The sequence below is a fragment of the Podarcis gaigeae genome (genome assembly GCF_964106915.1).
Source record: "Podarcis gaigeae genome assembly, chromosome: 16".
Classification (NCBI taxonomy): domain Eukaryota; kingdom Metazoa; phylum Chordata; class Lepidosauria; order Squamata; family Lacertidae; genus Podarcis; species Podarcis gaigeae.
The window spans coordinates 31,137,393-31,161,977 of record NC_139693.1 but is presented as its reverse complement, the minus strand read 5'-3'; the positions used below and the strand labels follow the sequence as shown (position 1 = coordinate 31,161,977).

Genomic DNA, 24,585 nt, shown 5'->3' with positions numbered 1-24,585 from the left:
ACTTATCAAGCGCGAGTCATTCCACATTCCACCGCTTGTCTTCTTTAAGAATTCATGCTGCTTTATGCAAACATACATTTTTCATAAAGCCACCAGCACAACTCGCACAAAGGAAGAAAACTGTAGTCTTTTCTCAACACCAAGAATCTGTGGTGAGTATCTTTTGTTAGTTAATAGTCTCAGCACAGGTCTTTAATGTGCTTTGAACAGAGAGAGCAGCAGCAGCCAAAGACTTGATGTTTAACCAATTAGGTTATTGGAAGGCTTCGTCATCATTGCAGGCAGGTCAAAATCGCACACACCAAGAACCAGAGCAGCATTCTGAGTAAAAACAGGCAGGCAAGAGTGGAAGCTGGCAGTCTATGCAGTCGTACCTCGGAAGTTGAACGGAATCCATTCTGGAAGTTGTTCGACTTCCAAAACATTCAGAAACCAAGGCACAGCTTTCAATTGGATGCAGGAAGCTCCTGGAGCCAATCAGAAGCCGTGGAACCCACGTCGGACATTCCTGATCCAAAGAACGTTCGCAAACCGGAATACTCACTTCTGGGTTTGCGGCATTTGGGAGCCAAAACGTTTGACTTGCAAGGTGTTCAACTTCTGAGGTATAGCTACATATTTAAAGGTGAATTTTAAAACACTTTTTTTTTTTTTACAGTTTACATGTGCCATGTATAGGGATGGGCGTATCTGTCAAATCTGGGTTCTCTCAGTTTCTAGTTGTTCCTCTCTTAAATTTAGTTTCCGCATTAGCTTGTGAACCGTTTCCCCAACCCCCAGTCCTCACAAAAATTCATCAGCATTTTAATCCGAATTTACCTTGATATACACAAGCTTATATGCAATTTTGCCTAATGTACATTTTTTCCACAGCAATTTTCCCGAATATAATGCATTTCTGTATATGACTTTCACTAATACATGCCTCTTCATGTATACCGTATTTTTCGTCCCATAGGACGCTCCGTCCCATAGGACGCACCTAGTTTTTTTTGGGGGGGGGGGAATAAAGGAATTTTTTCCCCTTTATTCCCCCCCCCCAAACCAGGTCGGGGAAACCGAACCAGGTCGAGGAACAGCGGTATGGCGGCGCTGCGCCTCCCTGCTGTCCCCTGAGCTTGTGGGGCTGGCCAATGTCTGCCCGGCGCACAGGGCGCTCTGCTTCAGGGTGCCCTGTGCGCCGGGCGGCAGGCTGTTATTCGCACCATGGGGAGCCCTGCGGGGAACTCCTGCAGGGCTCCCCGTGCTATGGATGTCTGCCCGGCGCACGGGGCGCTCTGCTTGAGGGTGTCCTGCGCGCCGGGTGGCAGGCTGCTATCCGCAGCCTAGACAGCCCTGCGGGAACTCCCACAGGGTTGTCTAGGCTGCGGATGCGTTCCCGAAGCGCCGGGCACTCTGCTTCCAGCACGCCCGACGCTCTGGGAAGCTGGCTGCGGATGTCTTCCTGAAGCCTGGAGAGTGAGAGGGGTCGGTGCTCACCGACCCCTCTCGCTCTCCAAGCTTCAGCGAAAGCCTGCATTCGCCCCATAGGACGCACCCAGATTTCCCCTTCATTTTTGGAGGGGAAAAAGTGCGTCCTATACAGCGGAAAACACGGTACTTTACCTTAATATATGCATTTTTACACACATTATTTGGCTGGATGACTTCATTGCAAAATTTGGAGAAGTGCAAATTTCTAAAGATGCCAATGCATCTTTGGAAAGTGTGAAATAGGTATTTTCACCATTAAATGTGAGCTGAATATAATTTCTCCCCCCTCCCTAGTTATGTGTGTGCCATATTCAACACACAGAAGCACACAAATGAGAAGGATGCAAACACATGGTCCTACTGTCACAGCTTATATCCAAAATGCACAGGCCTTGACAGGCCGTCAACAAACTAGCCTTCAAGCAATTAGCTAAAGCCTTTTTGTGCATCTCGAACTGTAGCAGAGAAACCAGCAATATCGACGTAAACTGACAACCTGTTACCAGGGTCAGGGGCCTGCAGTCCTGCAGGTGTCACTGGACTCCCATCACGTCGGACAAGCATAGCCAACGGTCAGGGATTATTGGAGATGTAGTTCACAAACACCTGGAGGGCCCTGGATTCCCCACCACTGCTCTATTAGTTTACCGGAGTGTCTAGATCCTGATCATTACTGCCTTTTACCCCCTTATAATTTGATATGGAACGGCGTCATTTCACTCACCTCTGCAAGCCGATGCAATTTTCTGAATATTACTACAAACCTCTAAAGTCATTATTAATGAAGCTCCCTCTACAGCAGTAGCTACAGAGAGACCAGAGTAGAATGAGATATAAATCATAAAGTGATGGGCACATTAAAGCTGACATTTCCAATATTTTGCCTGTCTCACATCGCTGCTTCTCGTTATCACCCTTTGTTCCATATTTTATTTATTCTATGTGATTAACTTTATATGGATCTGTTAAAAACATGACAGCTTAACATTGTTATAATAATTGAAATCTATTTCAGAGCCTTGATTTGCCAGTTTGTTGTTCAACAACAACAAATACTCACTTAGCGGCCTTTGAATAAAGAAGTGCATTGGTAAGCTTATGTAAAAGCAAAGAACAAGTTTGCATTTGATTTTTAAGATGCGACGAGAAAATAAAGGGGATGGGGAGGGATGCACACAACTGCGTCTTTACTAACACAATCAAAGGAAGGCAATTAAATATTTTTTTAATATTTTGCTCCCCATACTTACTAAAATGAATACTTGAAACAAAGAAAACTACTTCAACTCTTTTGAGTATACCAGAGGGACATGGACCAAGGAGAGTTCATGTGATTAAAAGAACCATCCCAGATAGCTCAGTTGTGCAAAATCAATATTGAAAAATCATTTATTGTTATATGATGAATACAGTGGTACCTCGGGTTAAGTACTTAATTCGTTCCGGAGGTCTGTTCTTAACCTGAAACTGTTCTTAACCTGAAGCACTTTAGCTAATGGGGCCTCCTGCTGCTGCCGCACCGCCGGAGCACAATTTCTGTTCTCATCCTGAAGCAAAGTTCTTAACCCGAGGTACTATTTCTGGCATAGTGGAGTCTGTAATCTGAAGCGTATGTAACCCGAGGTACCACCGAGGTACCACTCAATTGAATGAGTTCGTACTTTAACAAGCACAGCTTGGATTTCCAGGTACCTTTTGGCTTTTACCTGAAATCTGTTTTCCCCATTCCTGGTAGTTTCTACTGCACAATTACAAAGATCAAATTTGTGTATACCTTTCCATGAACTGGTTTGTTGCAGTTCCTTATGTACATCCCAATAGAGAAATATGCTTTCACCTTGAAAGAAATTATTTTCAATCATATTGAGGGCTGCAAAATTTGTTCTGGAAAGTGTTATGTACTGAAGTTCTCACCCTGGACCAGCAGGGGGATACTGTAGATAGTTCAGGTCCACATATGCAAATAAGGGATCGAAAGTGATGTTCAGTGATTGGATAGTTATAGAAAATGGTTACTGTTGCGTTCTAGTGGAGCTCTATGTAAGCAGACTGGCTGAACCCTTCAGTTCAGTTCTGTTCTGGCCTCTGAATAAAGAAGAGCTGTTTGAAGAATTGCTGTGTCGTCTGATATGTTCACCCACAACTTAACAGAAAGTAAGGAATTCTGATCTCAGCATTTAAGAGACACTGAGATGTTTTGATTCTGATAACTCACTTGATATGAAGAGCACAAGGCTGCAATCCTAACCCCCACTTACCTGAGAGTAAGCACTAATGAATGCAGTAGGACTTACTTCTTAGTTGGCTTGCTCTGTCAGCAGTACACCTCAGCATATCTATTTCTTGATTATTTGTGATGCCACCTTTTTTTTTAGCCTGTAGGGTGGGTACTGTTGTGAATTGTTAAAACGTGTTCCTATTTAAATAGTGCCATACTTATAGATTGTGGTGGCTTTTTATTATTATGCAATAACATACATATGTATGCATTCTTGCACATAGTTCTGTAGTTTTACACCAGGGATGGGTGCTGCTGCACTACAAAACCCATCACCCCTGACCATGCTATCTGGGGTTGTTGGAAGCTGAGAGTCCAACAACTTCAGTAGGGCAATCCAAGACCATGTTTTTGACCAATTTCCAGCATGCTATGGGAGAAACTACCCCCAGTACATTACTACTGCTTCTAGAAATATCATGCCTTGGTCCTCATCATTTCTAAAGTTATGTTTCTTCAATGCATTTGTCTTGTGTTTTATTGTTTTTCTAATTTTAAACATCTATTTTGTGCTTGTTTTTAACTTGAGTGTACTTCCCTTGTCAATGCAGAATGTCTGCACTTTTTCTTTTTACATTTTATGTTTCCTAGTTAACGGTAACTAATGACTAATAAATGACTAGATATTGATATTTTTTGACTTTATTTGATGTACATTCCTAAGAATTTGGGTTGGGGTCCAGGACAACTTTGTAAGCACATCAAGGGGTCAATGAACTTAGAGGTTTGGGAAACTCTGCTTTAAATACAGTTATTTCTGAACCTTATGTACACAACTGTGGCATGGAGCCCACACACTGGAACACACAGGAATGCCTTTCACAAGCTATGATAAAGGGAGCTTGGGAAGAGAAGGCTATGGCAACAGTGAAATCTGTGGGATTGAGGGATCAAGAGCCAAGACTGAGCCATTTCCCTGTCTGTGGAGGTGGGTGGGTTGGGAGAGAAAGCGATGAATATATGGGCATGAAAAAAGAACGTGTGCCAAAGACGGCTGAGAGACATACATTGAGGGAGATGTAATAGGGACAGGGGCTGAGAGTCTTGGCAACACTTTTCATCCCCTTTGCCAGTCCCAAAAATTGGCTTCTAGTGTCGTTCACGGCAATTAAAATGAAATACAAGGAACAATATAAAACCCTGTTGGGGTGGTGGTTCTTGGCTATGGCCACACATGATGGAAGGGCGCCTGGAGAAAGCCTCTGCTCATTCTGACAGCCATAGCGTCTGTGACAAACACTGCAGATGATCCAAAGAATACCACAAATTCTCAACATACCAATTGGTTCTCTGCAAACATTATAGGCAAGAAATTAAGATACAGCAATCCAGCGCTGGGGAATCTAAGGGTCTCCAGCTGTCGCTGAACTACAACTCCCATCATCCATGACAACCAATCGTGCTGGTTAGGGCTGATGGGAGCTGGGAGCCTAACAATCTATGGAGGTGGGATACAACCTCATCCTTGCATTAAGCAAAGCAAGATCTAACTGCAAAACACGGTATGTATACAGCTATTAGGCGTGGTCAGGATATGGCACTTGTACACGATATGGAAGTGCTTGTGCACTCAATGCCACTACCATCAGCCTGGTGCTGCCCTTGCTGCCCTCAGCCTTGCTACATCCTCACCCCAGCACATGGCAGCAGTCCACATAGTGCGCCGTGACCGAGGTATGGACCTTCATAACACTGGTGTTCAACCCTCAGCCAAATTGTACAATATTTATTTATTTATTTATTTATTTATTTATTTATACCCCACCCATCTGGCTGGGCTTCCCCAGCCACTCTGGGCGGCTTCCAAAAAGCAATACCCTATTGGTTAATTATTATTTTTTTAGAAGAAAAGGTGAAAAGGGGAGAGCCCACAGCTTATTGGTAGAAGACATGCTCTGCACGCAGAAATCCCAGGTTCACTTGGCATGTCCAGCTAAAAGCAGGGTTTCTCAAACTAGGGACTCCAGCTGTTTTTGGCCTACAACTCCCATCATCCCTAGCTAGCAGGACCAGTGGTCAGGGATGATGGGGACTGTAGTCTAAAAACAGCTGGAGACACAGGTTTGGGAAACCCTGAGCTAAAAGGATAGCATATGATGGAAATGACCTCTGCTCAAGACCCTGGAGAGCTACTGCCAGTCACAGCAGACAATACTGAGCTTAGGTCCACCTTCCCAGCCTGGTATCTTCCAGATGTCTAGGTCTACTGCTCCCATCAACCCTGGTGAGCATGACTAATAATCGGGGATGATGGGTAGTCCAAAACATCAGGAGGGCACCAGGTTGGGGAAAGCCATGCTTGAAGCAGAATTGGTCTAACTTGGTCTAAGGCAGCTTCCTGGCTCTTACGCTTCTTCTTATGCTGCAGGAAACCCTTGGGAATGAGTCTTTGATCTACACACCATACAAATACAAAAAATAATAATTCAAATGAACATCAAGAGATTAAAACATTACTTACTAAATGTGCCCACCCTGCGACACAGTGGTACCTCGGGTTAAGTACTTAATTCATTCCGGAGGTCCGTTCTTAACCTGAAACTGTTCTTAACCTGAAGACCACTTTAGCTAATGGGGCCTCCTGCTGCCGCCGGGCCGCCGGAGCACGATTTCTGTTCTCATCCTGAAGCAAAGTTCTTAACCCGAGGTACTATTTCTGGGTTAGCGGAGTCTGTAACCTGAAGCGTCTGTAACCTGAAGCATACGTAACCCGAGGTACCACTGTATTCTCAAGACAGCAGTCCTCAAACCTGCGATAAGAGAGAAGTATTTGTAGAAGGGATCACAACTCAGCATTGAGCACATACTTCCCATACATTTGATGCCAGGATCAATCCCCGGTATTTCCAGTTGTAAGGACCCAAAGCAAGGACTCTATCGCTGAGCTGTGGTCCTTTCTTGGAAACAGGGGTCAAGTAGCTGCTGGTAGGAAAGACCCCTACCTGAGACCCCGGTGAGGCAGTAGAAAACACAGAGGCAGAAGGGCAAATAGTCTGCTATAAGGGGGCTTCCTGTATCCCTAAGGAGACTGTAGGAATTAAGACCTTTTGTCTTTGAAAATAGTGGATCTCAATGTGACACGCTAGAATTGAAGACAGGCCCTATGTTTAATCAGGTTGAAGTCTACAGGTTTAAAGTATTCTCATGCTACTCCAGAATTCAACTACAAATTAATTGCAGTGGTACCTCGGGTTAGGAACTTAAGGTCCATTCTTAACCCGAAACTGTTCTTAACCTGAGGCACGCTTTCACTAATCGGGCCTCCTGCTGCCGCCGCACCACCAGCACGTGATTTCCGTTCTCATCCTGGGGCAAAGTTCTTAACCTGGTTACTTCCAGGTTAGCAGAGTTTGTCACCCAAAGTGTTTGTAACCCGAGGTGTTTGTAACCCGAGGTACCACTGTACTACTGACCACTAGTCCTGCTTACATTTTAGTATATGGCATAACATTAACATTTTAAAGTGATTCTGAAAAGACAAAAAATGGATATTTCAACAACAAAACTCAGTGGTGTTGTTTTTTGCACAATACTCCTGGTTGAGGAATGACCACATATGCTTTCTGTGTGGTATAAATATTGCACAATGGTTGGGGGGATGCTTAAGAGCAGCTCTATTATGCAATGCCAGAAACAGATGGCCAGAAGAGTTATGCTTGAGAATTGTGGAGGGGGTGGGCATTCATGGCAGCAGTCATGAGTATTTATCGCTTTTCACAGTTACCAGGTAAAACATTGATCAATTCTTTCAGCTGTTACCCAACAGCATTAATTTCTTGTTTCCCCCTCTTGCTTTTGTACTAAATAAGAAAGCCATTTATTAAGCCCTAAAGATGTGTAGCAATTCATTTACAACTCCAAATCCAGTCACACCTGTAAAGTACTGCTGCTTGTATAGTTCTACAGCTTGGGAAACAAATTAAACTTTGGCACATACTTAAATTTTAACGTGCATTTGATTCACAACACTTGCTTGTTTTTATGGGCACACAACACGTGCGCTTCCACTTGGCTTAAGCTTACCGCAAAATTCCTATCTTCTAAGTATACAAAACATGGATTGAATAAATATAGGAGCCAGAGGAACTGGAATAATCTAATTTTGAATACTATCTGAGAAACACCTTGTCACAGTTCCGAGTCCAATTCACTGAAATAAACAGGGATTATGCCTTAGCCTAGTGCTGTTCTTTGACAACTCCCCTATATTTCAACTGAGATTAAAGCTACTTCTAATGGGTTGTGCTATTTATGAAGGCTGGTGTGGTACAATGCATTACACTGGGAACTACTATATTTAAACTACTTCAACAAAATAAGTAATATAACATCTACAACAATGTAAGAGGATTCACTTGTTTTTACTAGAATCCTAATACCATATAAAGCATATACATTCACTTTTAAAATGATTTTCAATATCCACCCCGTTTCACTCAATGCCCAGGTGAGTTTACTTATAACAGATGTATCATGTAGTTTAATGTGCCATTTTCTTAATGTAGTCATTTGAAAATTCCTCAGGTATTGTTAAATCTTGGTGTTACAATGATGTAAAAGCACAGAACTCAGAACCTACCACACCAAACAGAACTCATTCCCAGGTAGGTGGGGATGCTTTAATGGGCGGAGATCACCCAGGGGAGAATGCTGAGATGAGCGCTCATGAATTATCCCATGAAATACCATCTGAGGGGGCACCGCTCTTTGCAGAAATACTCGCGGACCACTGTCTGCTGACTGCAAGAACAGTGGAGGAAATTAACATCAAATTAGAAAAGGTAACGTCTCTCCTGACGGAGTTGGTGCTCCTGACAGCCAAAAATAGCCAACTCAGTACTAAAGAGACCGACCATAGCGTTGCCCTCCCTCTAGACCATCATGTACAGGGGTGCAACCGGCCTGGACTTGATAACCAAGAGACTGCAAATACTAAAAACAACAAAAGCGAAAGTAGGGACCTGATCCTACAAAGTACTCAAGTAGCTCTGGATATATATCCTTTTAATGGTATGCTGCCTTACTGGAAATCAATCGACAGTGTGAAGAGAAACTTTAAGCTTTTACTAAATATCCATTGCAACACTCTGATCGCGATAAACTTGCTTTGCATGGACCCCCAGCACACTAGACTCACGCTGACATTTTCTGACTCAGCTACCCCTAAAATGCTACTGAAATATAGGGCCATTTTACAGGACTATAATATTGTTTTGAGGCGTGTTTTTAGAGACACAGAACGAAAACAACTACTGCCAAACTTGTCATATAGCCGGACCAACCCCAAGCAATCAGCACCCTCTCTGCCGAAGGGCTTTCGCCACAGGGCCATGATTCATTCGGAAGGGCCGTCAAAGATGAATATGTGCGGTGAACCCAGCTGCAACACTCACTTGGAGAGGAAAACATCAGACCAAAAAGGTCAAACACACAAAGAACGCCAGCCCAATCTAGATAACTCAAAGATAGGACTCTCTATTACGCCTTTGGCAGATCCAGAATTTCACCACCCTCTATCCCAACTGGAATCTGATCAGCCAATGCCAAGTGACGACCCTCCCAAGGGAAATGGGACACATAGAAAGCCAGAGACAGATTTAATTATCTTTGACGAAGACCCCCCGATGGCACCAGCAATCCAAATAACACCGTCGATGCCGGGAAATCGGGAAAATGCTGCAAATCAACCCCGAGAACAACAACACGTGCATATCCTAAGAACGGTTGCATCATTACCGAACCAGTGGGAGAGCTGATAACAATTTCCCCACCACAATGAAGCCAAGCCAGTTATGGAACGAGCAGCTTTAACATTATCTCATGGAACATAGCGGGTTGGGCTAACAAACTTGGGGACGAGCCATTTCGTGAATATATACCGGTTTTTGACATAATAATGCTGCAGGAAACTTGGGCAACTGATAACATAGCTCTCGACGGTTACGACGTCTATGAAATCAAGGCCTCTAAACCGCTTGGAAGGGGACGACCGAGGGGGGGCCTAGTAACTCTGGTTTCCACTCAATTGGCGTCACAAGTTATTGAGTGCTCAGTTTTCGAGCAGCTGGCACTGGGGATCACCTTGCATATGGAACCCAAGAGTATTATTCTTGTTTCAGTGTATATTCCACCACATACAGTGCAAACACAGATAGAGAGCATGTGGCATAAAATCCATAGTTTCCTTTATTCCCTACAAATTAGGTACCCCGGCTCGCCATTTTACCTAATGGGAGATATGAATGCCAGAATAGGCTCAAATGATGATAGCCTGGAAATAAAATTCCCAATATTAAGAGATCTAAAGAAAAATAGCACCCTCTTGCTAAACCCACCCCCACGTAGACATTCGAAAGATTGCCAAATCAACTATGCTGGATTCTGCCTGGCTTTTTTACAAATAAGTCTTGATCTGATCATTGCTAATGGGGCATTCCCCGGGGACAGAGAAGGCGAGTACACATTCATAAATTCAAATGGGGCCAGCACAGTAGACTACTGTCTCACTAACAGACAGGCCTTCGAATCAATTAAAAAAATCACAATAGATAATAGGACTGAAAGTGACCACTTACCTCTTATCATCTCCACTACTGGCCAAAATTCAATTCAGCACTCTCACATAGAACATGAGGATATAGTCAAAGCAAATGATCCAGCATTGCGTAGGAAAAAATGGACACCTGAGATAGCAATTGCAGTTGAGAATAGATTGAATTCACAAACTGCAATTAAGTTAAGATCAATTATAATAAACAATCTATCAATAGACTCCTCCCTGACAGCTTATGAATATCTCATTGAGTCCTTGCAGGATGTGGTCTCGGTTAACATAAACTCAGCCGGCAAGCCACGCACTGCTAAAGGGCGCAGTTGGTTTGACCAAGAGTGCCACACAAAGAAGGAAGCCTTAAGGAACGCCTATTTGGCCTATAGAAACGCTGGATTAAGCTACTTACCTCAATCTTATTTCAAAATCAAAAAAGAGTACAAAGCCCTTTTGGCCTCAAAAAAAAGGCAGTCCGAACAAAATTCCTGGTCCCTACTATTGAATGCCTCACTAAACAATGAAACTAAACTCTTCTGGCAACTGGTCTCCGACTCAATGAAAAATAGTTCCTCAGCCCCCAGCTGTGTCATTCCAGCTCAGGTTTGGGAGAACCACTTCAGAAATATATTTACGGAAAATCCAAACCTCCCTTCCAGTTTACAGGAGGATGACAGGGCACAATTGTCACTGCTCCCTAATTGGAGGCCGGTTACTGTGGAGGAAGTCCATACATTAATTGGGAATCTGAAGAGTGGAAAGGCTCCGGGGAAAGACTTTATCCCAGCTGAGTTGATGACATCAAACCAGCACTGGTGGGCTCCGCTTCTGGCAGCACTCTTTACGGTAGTAAATAACTCTGGTAAGGTACCATATAGCTGGAAACATGCTATAGTAGTTCCAATCTTTAAGAGAGGCCACCCAAATGTACCTTCCAATTATAGGCCTATTAGCCTGCTCTCAATAATTGGGAAACTGTATGCCCATTTCCTCAGTAGCAAATTGACAACTTTTCTAAATGAACATAATATACTATCTGAAGCCCAGGCAGCTTTCTGTGAGAATCATTCAACAACAGACCACTGTCTAATGCTGTCCTTCCTAGCTGAGAAGTATACCAGACACCTACAGGGTAAACTCTTCGTGGCCTTTATGGACCTGAAATCAGCATTTGACTCCATCCCCAGATCCCAGCTATGGTCCAAATTGAGTCTGATCTTGCAGGACAAACGACTTCTCTTTCTTATAAAAGCCCTGTATAATGGAACCAAACTGCAGGTCCGATGCGGTCGACAGGGACAGCTATCGAACAGCATCGAGATGACTAGGGGGGTGAGACAGGGCTGTATTTTGGCCCCCACATTGTTTTGTCTATTCTTAAATGACCTAGAAGAGAACTTAATGGACCCAGATGGACACATTCCAAAAATAGGAATGAGAAGGACCCCTTTGTTGTTGTATGCTGATGACGCAGCCATCATCTCGCGTTCCAGGCCGGGCTTGAATTATCTGTTGAGGAAATTTTCTGATTACTATTCTGGAAATGGTTTATCCATTAATTATGAAAAATCTAAAATCTTAGTCTTCCAAAGAAGATTCTCCCAGTCTAAATGGGTGCTGGATGGCCATAACCTCGAACAGGTAAAATACTTCAGTTACCTAGGGCTCACATTCCATCATACAAGATCTTGGAAGCACCATTGGCAAACCTCCCTTCAAAAGGCGGAGATTACAAAGCTAGCCATACATAGATTCTTCTTCACAAAGGGCGGCAAATATGTTCCAGCAGCCTTAAGGGTTTTCAACGCAAAGCCCGTTTCCCAACTCCTGTATGCAGCAAATGTCTGGCATAATGGGGACCTGCCAAAGCTAGATGGCTTTCAGGCAAAATTTATATGATCTCTGCTGCAGGTACCTAACTGCGTCCCCAACTCCGTACTTCTGTTGGAAGCTGGTGAATGCCCAATTTCAGCTAGAGCGTGGTGGGCTGCCCTAAGACATTGGCTCAGGATTTCAGTGTTTAATCTAGGGAAGGGTCTGTACCAACATTTGACCAATGAGGAATTTGTCAGCAAATGGCAGAAAACCATGGCTAAAAAAGCCACCTCTATTGGTCTGTCTCCCCCCCCCCAACTGTATTACCTGGGCTATGAAGGCGCCCAAAAGGTTTTAAAGCAAAGATTATGGGACAATGCACACAGTGACTTGCGATCTCGGTCACACGCAGTCTGTAGCCCGCTGGCAGCAGGAGTTCAATATGGGTATGTCTTTGAGTTAACATCTTACATCAAAAACCTGACAATACCTAACTATCGAAGGCTTTTCACCAAGGCCAGACTGAATGTCTTCCCCTCTGCAGTGCTGGATGGTAGGTTGAGAGGAGTTCCCTACCAGGACAGACTTTGCTCGTGTGCTCAAGACACCGATTCCATAAATCATATTTTGTTACATTGTGCGAAGTATGAGCAGGCCAGGGCTGAACTGATAATACCCTTGCTGGTGCCTTTCCCGGGAAAGTCAGAGGCTCACTATGTCAGGTTCCTACTGGAAGACCGGACAAAAGCTAGAACTTTGGCAGTGGCAAAGTTTTTATCGGTGGTTGCAAGAACAAATGAGCCCAATATTCCAAACAAAGTGCTTGATTAACCTGGAGGTAGGCTGTATGAACTCTGTATTGATTTGTAATGTTTTGTTGGTCTCTGGACCGTAATAAAGATTGTTGTTGTAAAACATAATCCATTCTTTTACTTCCGGTACAGTCCATTTTAATATTTAAAATATTGAATACTTTTTAAGGTAGAAACTTAACTTTCCAAAATCACATATTTGCCTTCAGAATCCTCTAGCACTGCCATAAGATCACAACCAGTGAACAAAGTCCCTTCCCTCTTGTCTACATTTCAGAAGTTTCCAATCATTTTTATATTATAATTAGCTCTTGATACTACTGCAATATCATTTTTTAAAATTATGTTCCTTTAATCGTATTTGATATTGTAATAGGGTTGCAATAGCATTGATATCATTTTTAAACTATTTTCATGTATTACAGAAGCTGCTTTATTCATTTACTTCTTAATTACTGTGACATGTGTCATTACTACCAATTTTATATACTACATTTATACCTCACCTCTTTCTCCACAACAACCCTGTGTGGTAAAAGGTAAAGGACCTCTGGAGTCTAGTCAAAGGCGACTAAGGGGTTGCGGCGCACATCTTGCTTTCAGGCTGAGGGAGCCGGCACATTTGTCTGCAGACAGCTTTCCTGGTCATGTGGCCAGCATCACTAAACCGCTTCTGGTGCAATGGAACACCGTGACGGAAACCAGGGCGAACAGACACGCCATTTACCTTCCCACCACAGCGCTGCTTTCAAACTGCTAGGTTGGCAGGAGCAGGGACCGAGCAATGGGAGCTCAACCCATCACGGGGATTCGAACCGCCGACCTTCTAATCGGCAAGTCCTAGGCTCTGTGGTTTAATCCACAGCGCCACCCGCATCCCATACTTTATCAGCTTACCTGTCTGAAAACCATCAGTGGATACCCTTCTTTGTGCTACATAGCCTGGTGAGATTTGTTATGCTGAGACATGGGAGAGTGATTTCTCTGAGCTGGCACCCAATTTATTTAATGCCTTCCTCTCTATGATCTACCGGGAGCTGACTTTTTGCTTTCCAGTGCCAGGTGTTGATAATGTGTTACTCCCAGTGGCGTAGCGCGGGTTGTCAGCACCCGGGGCAAGGCAAGTAATTTGTGCCCCCTAACCCATGGATTTGCGCCCCCTAACCCTAACCCCTAGATGTTGCACCCGGTGCGGCCGGGCCCCCCCTGCACCCCCACGCTACGCCACTGGTTACTCCCTGGACTGCGTGCTAAAATGTAGTTGGCTGTGTTCCGTAGACCAGTGGTTCCCAATTGGTGCTCCGCGGACCCCTGGAGGTCCATGGCACCATTAATGTAACAAAAAACTACCATAGAGGTATCAAATTTTTCAAAAGTAGGGGGTTCATGGCTTGGCTTTTGAAAAAGAGGGGGTCTGTAGTACTTAGTTAATTGGGAACCACGGGCTACAGACTGTTAAGAGGCTGATTTGCTTTATCTGTCCTCATTTTATTGTATAATTCTATATATTGTTGGTTGTGGGGGTTCTTAATTGCTGATTGCATCCCACCCACCCACCCTGGGATGGATTGCAATGAAAGGCATGTCACACATACTTTAAATAAATTAAAATATTATTGTCATTTAAGGGTCACATACTCCACATGGCCAAGAATATACAAAGAGGCTGCAGCAAGAGTTAAACACTAGCCTCACAGAAAAGACTCTCCACTGGATGACACCAGCAGCTATGTGAATACACTTTACCAAGAATACCAGAAGGCTGGACGCTGCTGGAATATCTAGCCAGTTTTCACAACCAGCCAGCATCCTGGGCAGACCTCACCATAAAGTAAGTGTGAAAATAGATGATAGATTCCAGATTTCCATGCCTCCAGTCTCCATTTCCGTATGTCACAAAAAGGCTTGATGGGTCATTATTTTGCTTCAGAAGCAAAGTATCTCTTAAGGCCAGCTCTGACAGCATGTACAGTTGTATTGTCAGACAATGATCATCACAAGTACATCAGCAGAAAACCGCTACCTCTAAAGTTGTCGCACGCAGCACCCAAGGCTGACTGAAGACATTTATTCTTTAACTCTCACTGTAGTCAAAGGTTACTTACAACCGGCAGATGGAAACTGACTTCAAAAGAGCTTTGAAGAATCAAGGTCAGAGAGAGCTAATGCCCTGAGGATTTATAGCAGTCACGAAAAGGCATTGGCACATACAACTAATTATACACATTGGTTGGTGGCTATTAGCTATGACACCCATGTTCACGTAGCCTAATATATATAAAATATGTAGATACTTATTTATAAATGGCTAACAAAAAGTGGTATGCAACATGCTTAACAAAAAATGAAGGTCAAAATACAATCAATGGAGCAAAACAACTAATAATCAAATATATGCTGAGCAGCAAAAATGAGATACCAAGCCATATTGCTATTTCCCAAAGGTTTATTTAAAAAGAAATGTTTTTAACATGCGTCAGAAACCACAGATAGACTCATGTTGAATGTTCAAAGGGAGTGTGTTCCAGAGTGTAGGCACCATTATGGGAAATGATCTCTTCTGAGTAACTGCCAGGTGGAGCTCATGAACGTGCAACCGTACCAGGAGGGCCTCTTTGAATGACCATCATGACCAGGAACAATAAGGAAGAAGGTGGTCTCTCACATAAACATGTTCTGTACTAAGGGAACTCTGGGAGAGGTGAGTGAGGGGAAGTTCTGTTGTGCAGCCAGCTAGGACTGCTCATGCTAGTGGAACTGTTTAGTTTCACATTGCCTGTTATTATTTTTGGAGAGGGTTGTTTGAGATAGTGTAGAATACTGCCTTCCAGTGTTTAAAAACTGTGCTCACAATCAGTTGCACTCAGCTAAGTCCTACTCATAAGGAAACCTATTAGCTTCAATGGGTCTACTCTGAGCAGGAGTAGCATACACTACCCATTAACAATATTTTATATGAAAAACAGTAAGAGAGGAACTAATATTGCAAACTAAGGGGGCAACTCTATATGCACTTATGTGGATAAGCAACCACATAAATGAGATTTAACTTATTCTGAATTGACCTGCATAGGAATTAGATATGCACAGGAAGAAGTGGATAACTCAGTTGGTTAGAGCATAATGCCAAGGTTGCAGGTTTAATCCCCATATGAGACAGCTGCAGGCAGATATGCCAAGGAAGAAGCTGCAAGGTTTTTGAATGAAGACTCTCTCACATATCCCAACACACTTTTGCCTGAATAACTGTTAGAAGAGAATCTTCATCAGATCATAGGGGACTGGCACTATGATACAAGAGCTAGTGGTCCTTTAGATAGGCAGGACGTAAGCAATTTAGGGCTTTAAACGTGACCACAAACATCTTGAACTGTGCCTGGAAACTAAATGGTAACGAACACTCCTGCAAGCATGGGAATCCACAGGAATGTTTTGGGGGAGGTGCTGAGAGGAGGTAACAGGTCAATTTCTTACAAAAAAAGGAGTAGTGTCTGTACATTTGGTCTCATATCTCAGGTTTTACAAATGGTAGAAATGCAATGTTCTTTCAACGAAAGCTGGAAACTATGGTTGTGGGAGAGCTTGCCCCCACCATGGCCTCCCATGGCTGTAAGTATGCTTCCACCATGAACCTAGCTGCCACATTCTGGACCAACTACAGTTTCCAGAGACTTCTCAGAGGATGCACCCATAACAGAGCATATTACAAATCCAATCAAGGTAGGATTAGTCTAACCACTGCTAGGGGCATCCTGCTCAAGGATGCTAACTGGCTGTTATATCAATTAAGCTGGTATCTCTGTAAAATTCATCTAATTTCCCTTCTACTACTCACAAAACCAGATTACTCCAATATCAGAAAAGAAAATTGTTCAAGGATTTTCAATTACCATCATTTGCTTACAATGAAATAAAGCCATTTTGCATTTAGTAAATTAACATTTAAAAGCTTATTTCTGAATATAGTCAACACTGACCATTTTGCATTCACCTTAATGCTTTCCTCGGGAGTACTGTTGAGTATTGTACTTAACAGCTTTCTATTGCCTTCTGCAGGGTGAAATGGCCAGGTGCTAACAACATTATACATAGTTCTACACATATTTAGCAAAAAGAAAACATTTTAGAACAGAAGTCACCAAGGAAAAACACAAGCCTGTTCTTAAGAGTGCAGAATCTCCACTGGTTTGGTTTGCAGTACTAAAACACAACACCTTCAATCAATTATTTCCTAAAGGGCTGCTGATTTTGGCAAGAACAGCAGGAAAGACAGCACTCTATCAATCACTGGTTTTGGAACAGACATGGTATCATAACCTATTCTGAAATCGGGGAGAATGCAGGCAACACAGATTTGCTCAAGGAACATGTGTGGAACCTGTGGCCCTCCAAATGTTGGATTACAGCTCCTATCCCTGACCATTGGCAATGCTGGGCTGGGGCTGATGGGAGTTGGAATCTAGCAACATCTGGAGGGCTACAGTTCTCCACCTCGGGTCTAAGGCATTTTAAAAATGTGTGATAGTGTATCAGAGTAATAAACTGAGCACTGTTTTCTTGCACAGACTTTTGAGGGAGATGCCACGCTAGAAACCTGGGTTCTGATACACTTGAATACCAAACTCTCATATTTTTTAAAAGGCAAGATAAAAAGGTATAACATACAAATAAATCAGTCCTTTGCTGACAGGTAGTCCTGAGTACAGAGCTTCCATCCACAGAGTTCCCATGCATATCATGAAAAGCTCACTCATTACAGAACTGTAAAGCGCTGGGGATAGTTTGGGGTTTTGGTGTGTAACACAACTTCATTTTCAGAACTTAAGTTTCTGAACGTCACAGTTGCAGAAAAATAAACACACAATGCTACTATGCACCCTGAGAAGTCATTTCACCCAATGTAAAAGAATAAAAAGGATTGCCGTTCCTTTCTTGCTTTTCTACACCGACCCTCCTCCTGTGCATTTAATGTGCAGCTCAACATGGAAATAGTAGATGTTTATCTCATACCAAGGTATAAGGTAAGCCCCATTGAACTCAACGGTGAGTAGACAGGATTGTCTAGCAGAGTATAAGGATTGTGATTAAGCTTTCCCCATTACTTTACCTCAAAGCAAGGAACAACTTCTTTGCCAACTTTATTTTCTCATGCCAGGCTTCTGCGTAAAGATGCAGGCCCAGTAAAGAATTAAAGAAAGGTTTGCAGCTGCGGTTGTGGTGGGGGTGGAGTGGGAATCCTAATCTCCTCTTCTGCTCTTATTTGGTATGCAGAATCAGCAGGTGGACAGTTTCAAGGACTTGAAGACAAACACTATTACCTGATTGCTACTGACCAAATAGCTGCTAAATTCAAAAGTTGATTACACTCGTGACAGACTTAAAAGAAAATGTGTGGAGTTATCATTGTTCAAAGGTACTTGCCTGATCTCCTGCACAAGCCCACGTTGGAATCCACTCAGTTGTGCAAATTTAAGCATAGACTTTCCTTAGGGCCAACCATATGTTATGATGGAGATCCATGGTTACATTTTAAAAGAATAAATTGAAAGGGGTCTCCATAGAGGGGTCTCAATTTGTCCACAATGGCAGCACTATTGTGGTGCTGTTTTGCTGATCAAAATTACTCCCCCAGCTGCTATTTGCGCTGTGAGGGTCTTGGACTGAAATAAAGTGACAACTCCCTCCCTCTTGCATTTTTCATTTTTAAAATAAATAAACCACAAAATACAAGGACAGTTCTTCTACATCAGGCACCCCAAACTCAGCCCTGCAGCTGTTTTGGGACTACAATTCCCACCATCCCTGACCACTGTTCCTGTTAGCTAGAGATGATGGGAGTTGTAGTCCCAAAACCGCTGGAGGGCCAAGTTTGTGGATGCCTGGTTCTACATAATGGCCCACACTAATAGAGAAAGCCTAAGGTGTACTGCTTCAAAATGAGGTCAAGAACTAAAAAAATATTTATGTAACATCACTATCACATCGTTCCCTATGGAATTCAAGGCAGCACACATGAAGTTCCCAGCAGACGTCAAAAGGGTTATCACTAGCAAGGATTGCTAAACTTGTATCATTTTGTTACAACTGAAGTTCCCCCTTTCCTCCCAGGAAATGAAAGCTACATATGTGGTGTGTGGCCCTTCAGTTTTATCCTCACTATAACCCTGAGAGGTGGTTTGGGCTAAAAGACGGTGATTGGGCCAAAATTAGAGTGAATTTCCGTACTAAGCAACGATTGACCCTGGACCTTCCAAGTCATGTGACTTTCTATCCCCAAAGTAGAAAAACAGCACAACGTTTTTCCATGCCTCAAGCAGAATTCCTGGGAATAAACACCTGTGTTTCCAATGGTTGTTTTCAGAACTGTAGTTTGTATTTTTTTCTGCTTCCTTCCCCAACCCATATTTCTTGTTTGCCATGTCTTTTCAATTGTAAGGGTAAGAAATATCTTACTACAGGTTTTCATAAGCTGCTCTGGCCACCTTTTTGGCTAATCAGCAGGGACAAAAGTGCTTCAAATCAATAAAACAATTTACGACTCTTTTTTTCAATACAGAGAAAATACAAATTGAAGCAAGTCAATACATACAAGGGTGGGGGGAGAAGAACGCATGAGAGAGAGAGAGAGAAAGTCCACAACTCGTTCCCCAAAAAGGTTACTTTTCAACAGGCAGGGGGATCTGTTACATTTGTTTGATGCTGAACAAGACTCTCTCAAATGAGCCTCCATCTGTAACCTGTGAAGTCCAACACCTCACTGAGAACTAAGGACTGTTATACACCAGGGGTGTCAAACTCAAATTCATCGGGGGCCGCATCAGCAGTTTGGTCACCCTCAAAGGGCTGGTTGTATCTGTAGGACAAGTGGAGGTTTCCTGAATGCATGTAAAGTGGAGGTTTCCTGTGTAGAACGGCTGGCGCCGCTAGAGGGCAGACATTCTCTGGCTTGTAGGCTGCCGCGCATGCGCTGAAAAGTCGGCTTTCTTGTGTCACAAAAAAAAGGGAGAATAAAAGGTGAAGGCCGGCGGCCACACGGGCCACATGACGAGGTCTGGCGGGCCGGATTCGGCCCGCAGACCTTGTGTTTGACACCCGTGTTGTACACTATTCAACAAAGTGTAACATCCTTGCTATTTTGCTTTACTGTGTAAGTTGCTTTGAGGCACTTGAATGCAAAAGTGAAACAAAAATAATAATTCTCAGAGAGGTGGTCTCATTGGCATAAATGGACCCAACAACTGGATAAGCTCAGTTGGCAAAGCATGAAATACTTGATCTCAGGGTTGTGGATATAAACCCCACGTTGGGCTATAGTTTCCTGCATTGTAGGAGGTTGGACTAAATGACCCTAGCGGTCCCATCCAAATCTACAATCCTACGATTCCAATTTAGTTGTGACCATTCATTTCATTTTGCTCCCTAAGTCGCTTTGAGGCACTGGAGTGCAAGAGGGAAACTAATAAATAATGATGATATTCAAGAATTGGTCCCATTGGAATGGAGCAAGCAAGTTTTCTCCTGCTCCGGAGGGCAGGACTTGAACCAAGTTACAAGAACGGAGATTCCAACTAAACATACGGGGAAGCTTTCTGATGTTAAGAGCTTTTCGACAGTGGAACGGACTCCCTCGGGAGGTGGTGGACTCTCCTTCCTTGGAGGTTTTAAAGCAGAGGTTGGATGGCCATCTGTCATTGGATGCTTTAGCCCCATGGTTCCCAACGTGGGACACACGCCCCACAGGGGGAGCAATTTGATTTTTAAGGGGGGCAATTCAAGAATGAGTTATTAACAGTTAATGGCATTTAGGCTTCCTCCACGGAGTTCACTTTCTGAATAATAAGAATATGTCACGTGGGGGGAGGGCGCACCAGGAGAGATGCTTAGGGGGGCAAAGGGACGCGGGTGGCGCTGTGGGTTAAACCACAGAGCCTAGGGCTTGCCAATCAGAAGATCGGCGGTTCGAATCTCCGCGACGGGGTGAGCTCCCGTTGCTCGGTCCCTGCTCCTGCCAACCTAGCAGTTCGAAAGCACATCAAAGTGAAGTAAATAGGTACTGCTCTGGCGGGAAGGTAAGCAGCTTAGTCATGCTGGCCACATGACCCGGAAGCTGTACGCCGGCTCCCTCGGCCAATAAAGCGAGATGAGCGCCGCGACTGGACCTAATGTCGGCCACGACTGGACCTAATGGTCAGGGGTCCCTTTGCCTTTACGTGGGCAAAAAAAAAAAAAAAAAGGTTGGGAACTGCTAATCTACAGCAAAAGGAAAGAGCCTCACAGCTTAGATAGGGAGACTGGGCTGAGGGTCTGCAGAAGGTACACAGACAGGAGTTAACTGGAGCATGAGCTTCAGGCAAGGTTAGGAACCACTGCATTAGCCGAATATATCCTGCATTTCAGGGGGTTGGGCTAGAAGACCCTTGGCACCTCTTCCAATCCTATGAATCTATTTCTGAAGGAGCATCTCCACCCCCATTGTTCTACCCAGACACTGAGGTCCAGCACCGAGGGCCTTCTGGCGGTTTCCTCACTGCAAGAATCCAAGTTACAGGGAACCAGGCAGAGGGCCTTCTCAACGGTGGCACCTACCCTGTGGAACGCCCTCCCACCAGATGTCAAAGAGAACAACTACCAGACTTTTAGAAGACATTTGAAGGCAGCCCTGTTTAGGGAAGCTTTTAATGTTTGATGCATTACACTATTTTAATATTTTGTTGGAAGCCGCCCAGAGTGGCTGGGGAAGCCCAGCCAGATGGGTGGGGTATAAATAATAAATTTTTATTATTATTATGAATGAATGTACCCAAGTTTGTCAAGGGACAGGGGTGGCGCTGTGGGTTAAACCACAGAGCCTAGGACTTGCTGTTCAGAAGGTCAGCGGTTCGAATCCCCGCGACGGGGTGACCTCCCGTTGCTCGGTCCCTGCTCCTGCCAACCTAGCAGTTTGAAAGCATGTCAAAGTGCAAGTAGATAAATAGGTACCGCTCCGGAGGGAAGGTAAACGGCGTTTCCGTGTGCTGCTCTGGTTTGCCAGAAGCAGCTTAGTCATGCTGGCCACATGATTTTATTATAATAAATTTATTATTATTATTAGCCTGACTCCTTTGGCAATCCTCACAGAACTTCTAGCCCAAACGGTTGCCATTAATTTGATTGGAATTTTATAATGAAATGATTTTAGAATGTTTTACCATTTTACTGTTGTTAGCTGCTCTGAGCCTGGCTTCGGCTGGGGAGGGCGGGGATATAAATTATTATTATTATTATTATGACCCGGAAGCTGCACGCCGGCTCCCTGGCCAATAAAGCGAGATGAGCACCGCAACCCCAGAGTCGTCCATGACTGGACCTAATGGTCAGAGGTCCCTTTACCTTTAGTATTATTAATTTTATTATGAATGAATGGACCCAAGTTTGTCACGCCCATTCATTCCAACGGGTCTGCTCCGTGTGCGGCCAACACTCCAAGGCAGCCCTAAGTCAGGAGCCCTCCATCCCTCCGCGGGGAAGGGAAGCCGCGCCCCACCCATCCAAACGTCAACAGCCGCTTCCCAGCATTGGAATCGGGAATTGAACAGAGGCAAGAGCCGCGGAAGAGCCGCTTCTTTCCTCGCCCACAGCCGGGTCCTTGTGCCGGGGGCCCGCCCTCAGCCGCCCGGTTCGCCTCCCGGCGGCAAACCGCCCTCAGCCGCCTCTCCTCTTCCACTTACCCCCTCAGAAGGCTAAGCGCGCAAGAACCGCCGAGCTCCCTTCGACCCGCTTCCGGGAACACAGCCCACCTCGCAACAACGGCCGCGCTCATTCGCCTCTCGGGTCTGACCACGCCCGGCGCCCGCTCATTGGCCAGGTTTGAACGCACCTCGCGCCGGCCCCTCCCTCGACCCCGCCTCCTTCTTCCTTTTTTGCTCCTCGCTGATTGGCTGGTTTCGCCAAGAGCAGCTGAAAGCCTCTCAGACTTCTAGAAGAGGCGTGGCTTTTTCCTTTGGGTGGTAACCTGCTTTAGGTAGGGAATGTTTTCCCTGGCTGTTCCCTCCTCCTGCTCGGCCCTTTCTCTCCCTTTCAAATAAATTTTATTTATTTATTTATTATTCTTTCTGTAAATGTCTTTTTTGGGGGGAGGGGGAGAAAATATATACGGTATATATAACGTTTTTGATTTTGCATGCACAGAAAATAGCGTTTTTGAAAAAAATATTATGCAAATATAAGAGGGAAATAAGTCACAAGTTTAATAGAAATAGATAAAAGCAGTACCGGTACTTTTTTCTGGGGGGACTCAGGGGTACACATACCCCTAAACATTTTGTGAATCTTTGTACTTTTGTCCATTTACTGTATTTGTTTTTCCCAATCTGAACTATAAAATGGTGATTTTCTTGAGTCAAAATGAGAGTTACCCTAAACATTTTTTTAAGGGGAAAAAAGCACTTGCCGATCAGAAGGTCGACGGTTTGAATCCCCGTGACGGGGTGAGCTCCCGTTGCTCAGTCCCTGCTCCTGCCAACTTAGCAGTTTGAAAGCACGTCAAAGTGCAAATAGATAAATAGATACTGCTGTGGTGGGAAGGTAAACAGCGTTTCTGTGCGCTGCTCTGGCTCGCCAGAAGCGGCTTAGTCATGCTGGCCACATGACCCGGAAGCTGTACGCTGGCTCCCTCAGCCAATAAAGCGAGATGAGTGCCGCAACCCCAGAGTCGTCCATGACTGGACTTAACGGTCAGGGGTCCCTTTACCTTTATCTTTACAGTGGGATAGGTAGAGAGTAACACAGTGGGTTGAAGACAATGGAATGCAGAAGAGAATAGGAGGGAGGAGAAGACACACAACATAATTAGGTGTATAAGATTGAATGCACCAAAATTCTGTTACATGCTGGATGCAGACTTAAGTTGTGTGCATATTTTATTTTTGCTTTTTATATCATACCTTTCCTCCCAAGGCTCAGGGTGGTGCACAAAGCTCCTACCTTCTCTATATTATTCGCTTAACAACCTTGTGAAGTAAGTTAGGGCTGAGAGATGGTGACTAACCCAGTGAGCTTCATGGTTTTCAGTTTGGCATAGTGGGCAGTTTAGGTTTTCTTTCTCTCTTTTAAACCCAATACATTATAGTTTGAGAGGGGGGGAGGTGCTATTGTGACCCACTTATGTGAAATTGCATTTCAATAAATTCATGCATGCTATTACCATTCACCAGTTGTGGATGCTGACAATGAAAATTAAGGCCCATAAACAATTATCTTTTTTTTAAAAAAATAATAATATTTATTGAGGTTTTAAAGGTTACACATGAAAAAGAAAAACACCAAATTAAACAAAAAACAAAACAATGTATCACAATAAAAAAAGAATACAACAACAACAAAAATTAGAACAAAAAAATACAGACAATTAAAAAAAAGAAAAAAGAAAAAAGAAAAGCAGAAACACATCAAACCTTCACATAATTTATCTTTCATTTGCTTGTTTCCTTGACCTCCTCCCACCTCCCTTTTTTGTATTCTAATTCAGTTAGATATTTCAGCAAATCCTTTCCCTCTTTGTTTTTGTCCTTATAATTTATCTTAATGTACTGTAATTTTACATTCTCTTCTTTCACCAATTAACAATCCGTTTTTACTTTATTTAGTCTTATTTCTCATTAAAACTAATATATCTATTTGAA

General features: G+C 43.8%; 1 protein-coding gene across 2 annotated transcripts in view; it reads right to left on the bottom strand.

The window, feature by feature from the left end:
* The window catches only part of TANGO2 (transport and golgi organization 2 homolog), a gene marked incomplete at its 5' end in the record, with an annotated part of 95,381 nt that extends 72,657 nt beyond the window's left edge, over positions 1–22,724 (bottom strand). Inside the window, one exon of one of the 2 annotated variants that reach the window (XM_083717591.1) lies at positions 22,633–22,724. In XM_083717591.1, the coding sequence (XP_083573717.1) occupies positions 22,633–22,724 (92 nt within the window). The remainder of the gene's footprint in view (positions 1–22,632) is intronic. The other variant, XM_083717593.1, reaches the window with a different exon arrangement.
* Between the last annotated feature and the right edge of the window lie 1,861 nt (positions 22,725–24,585).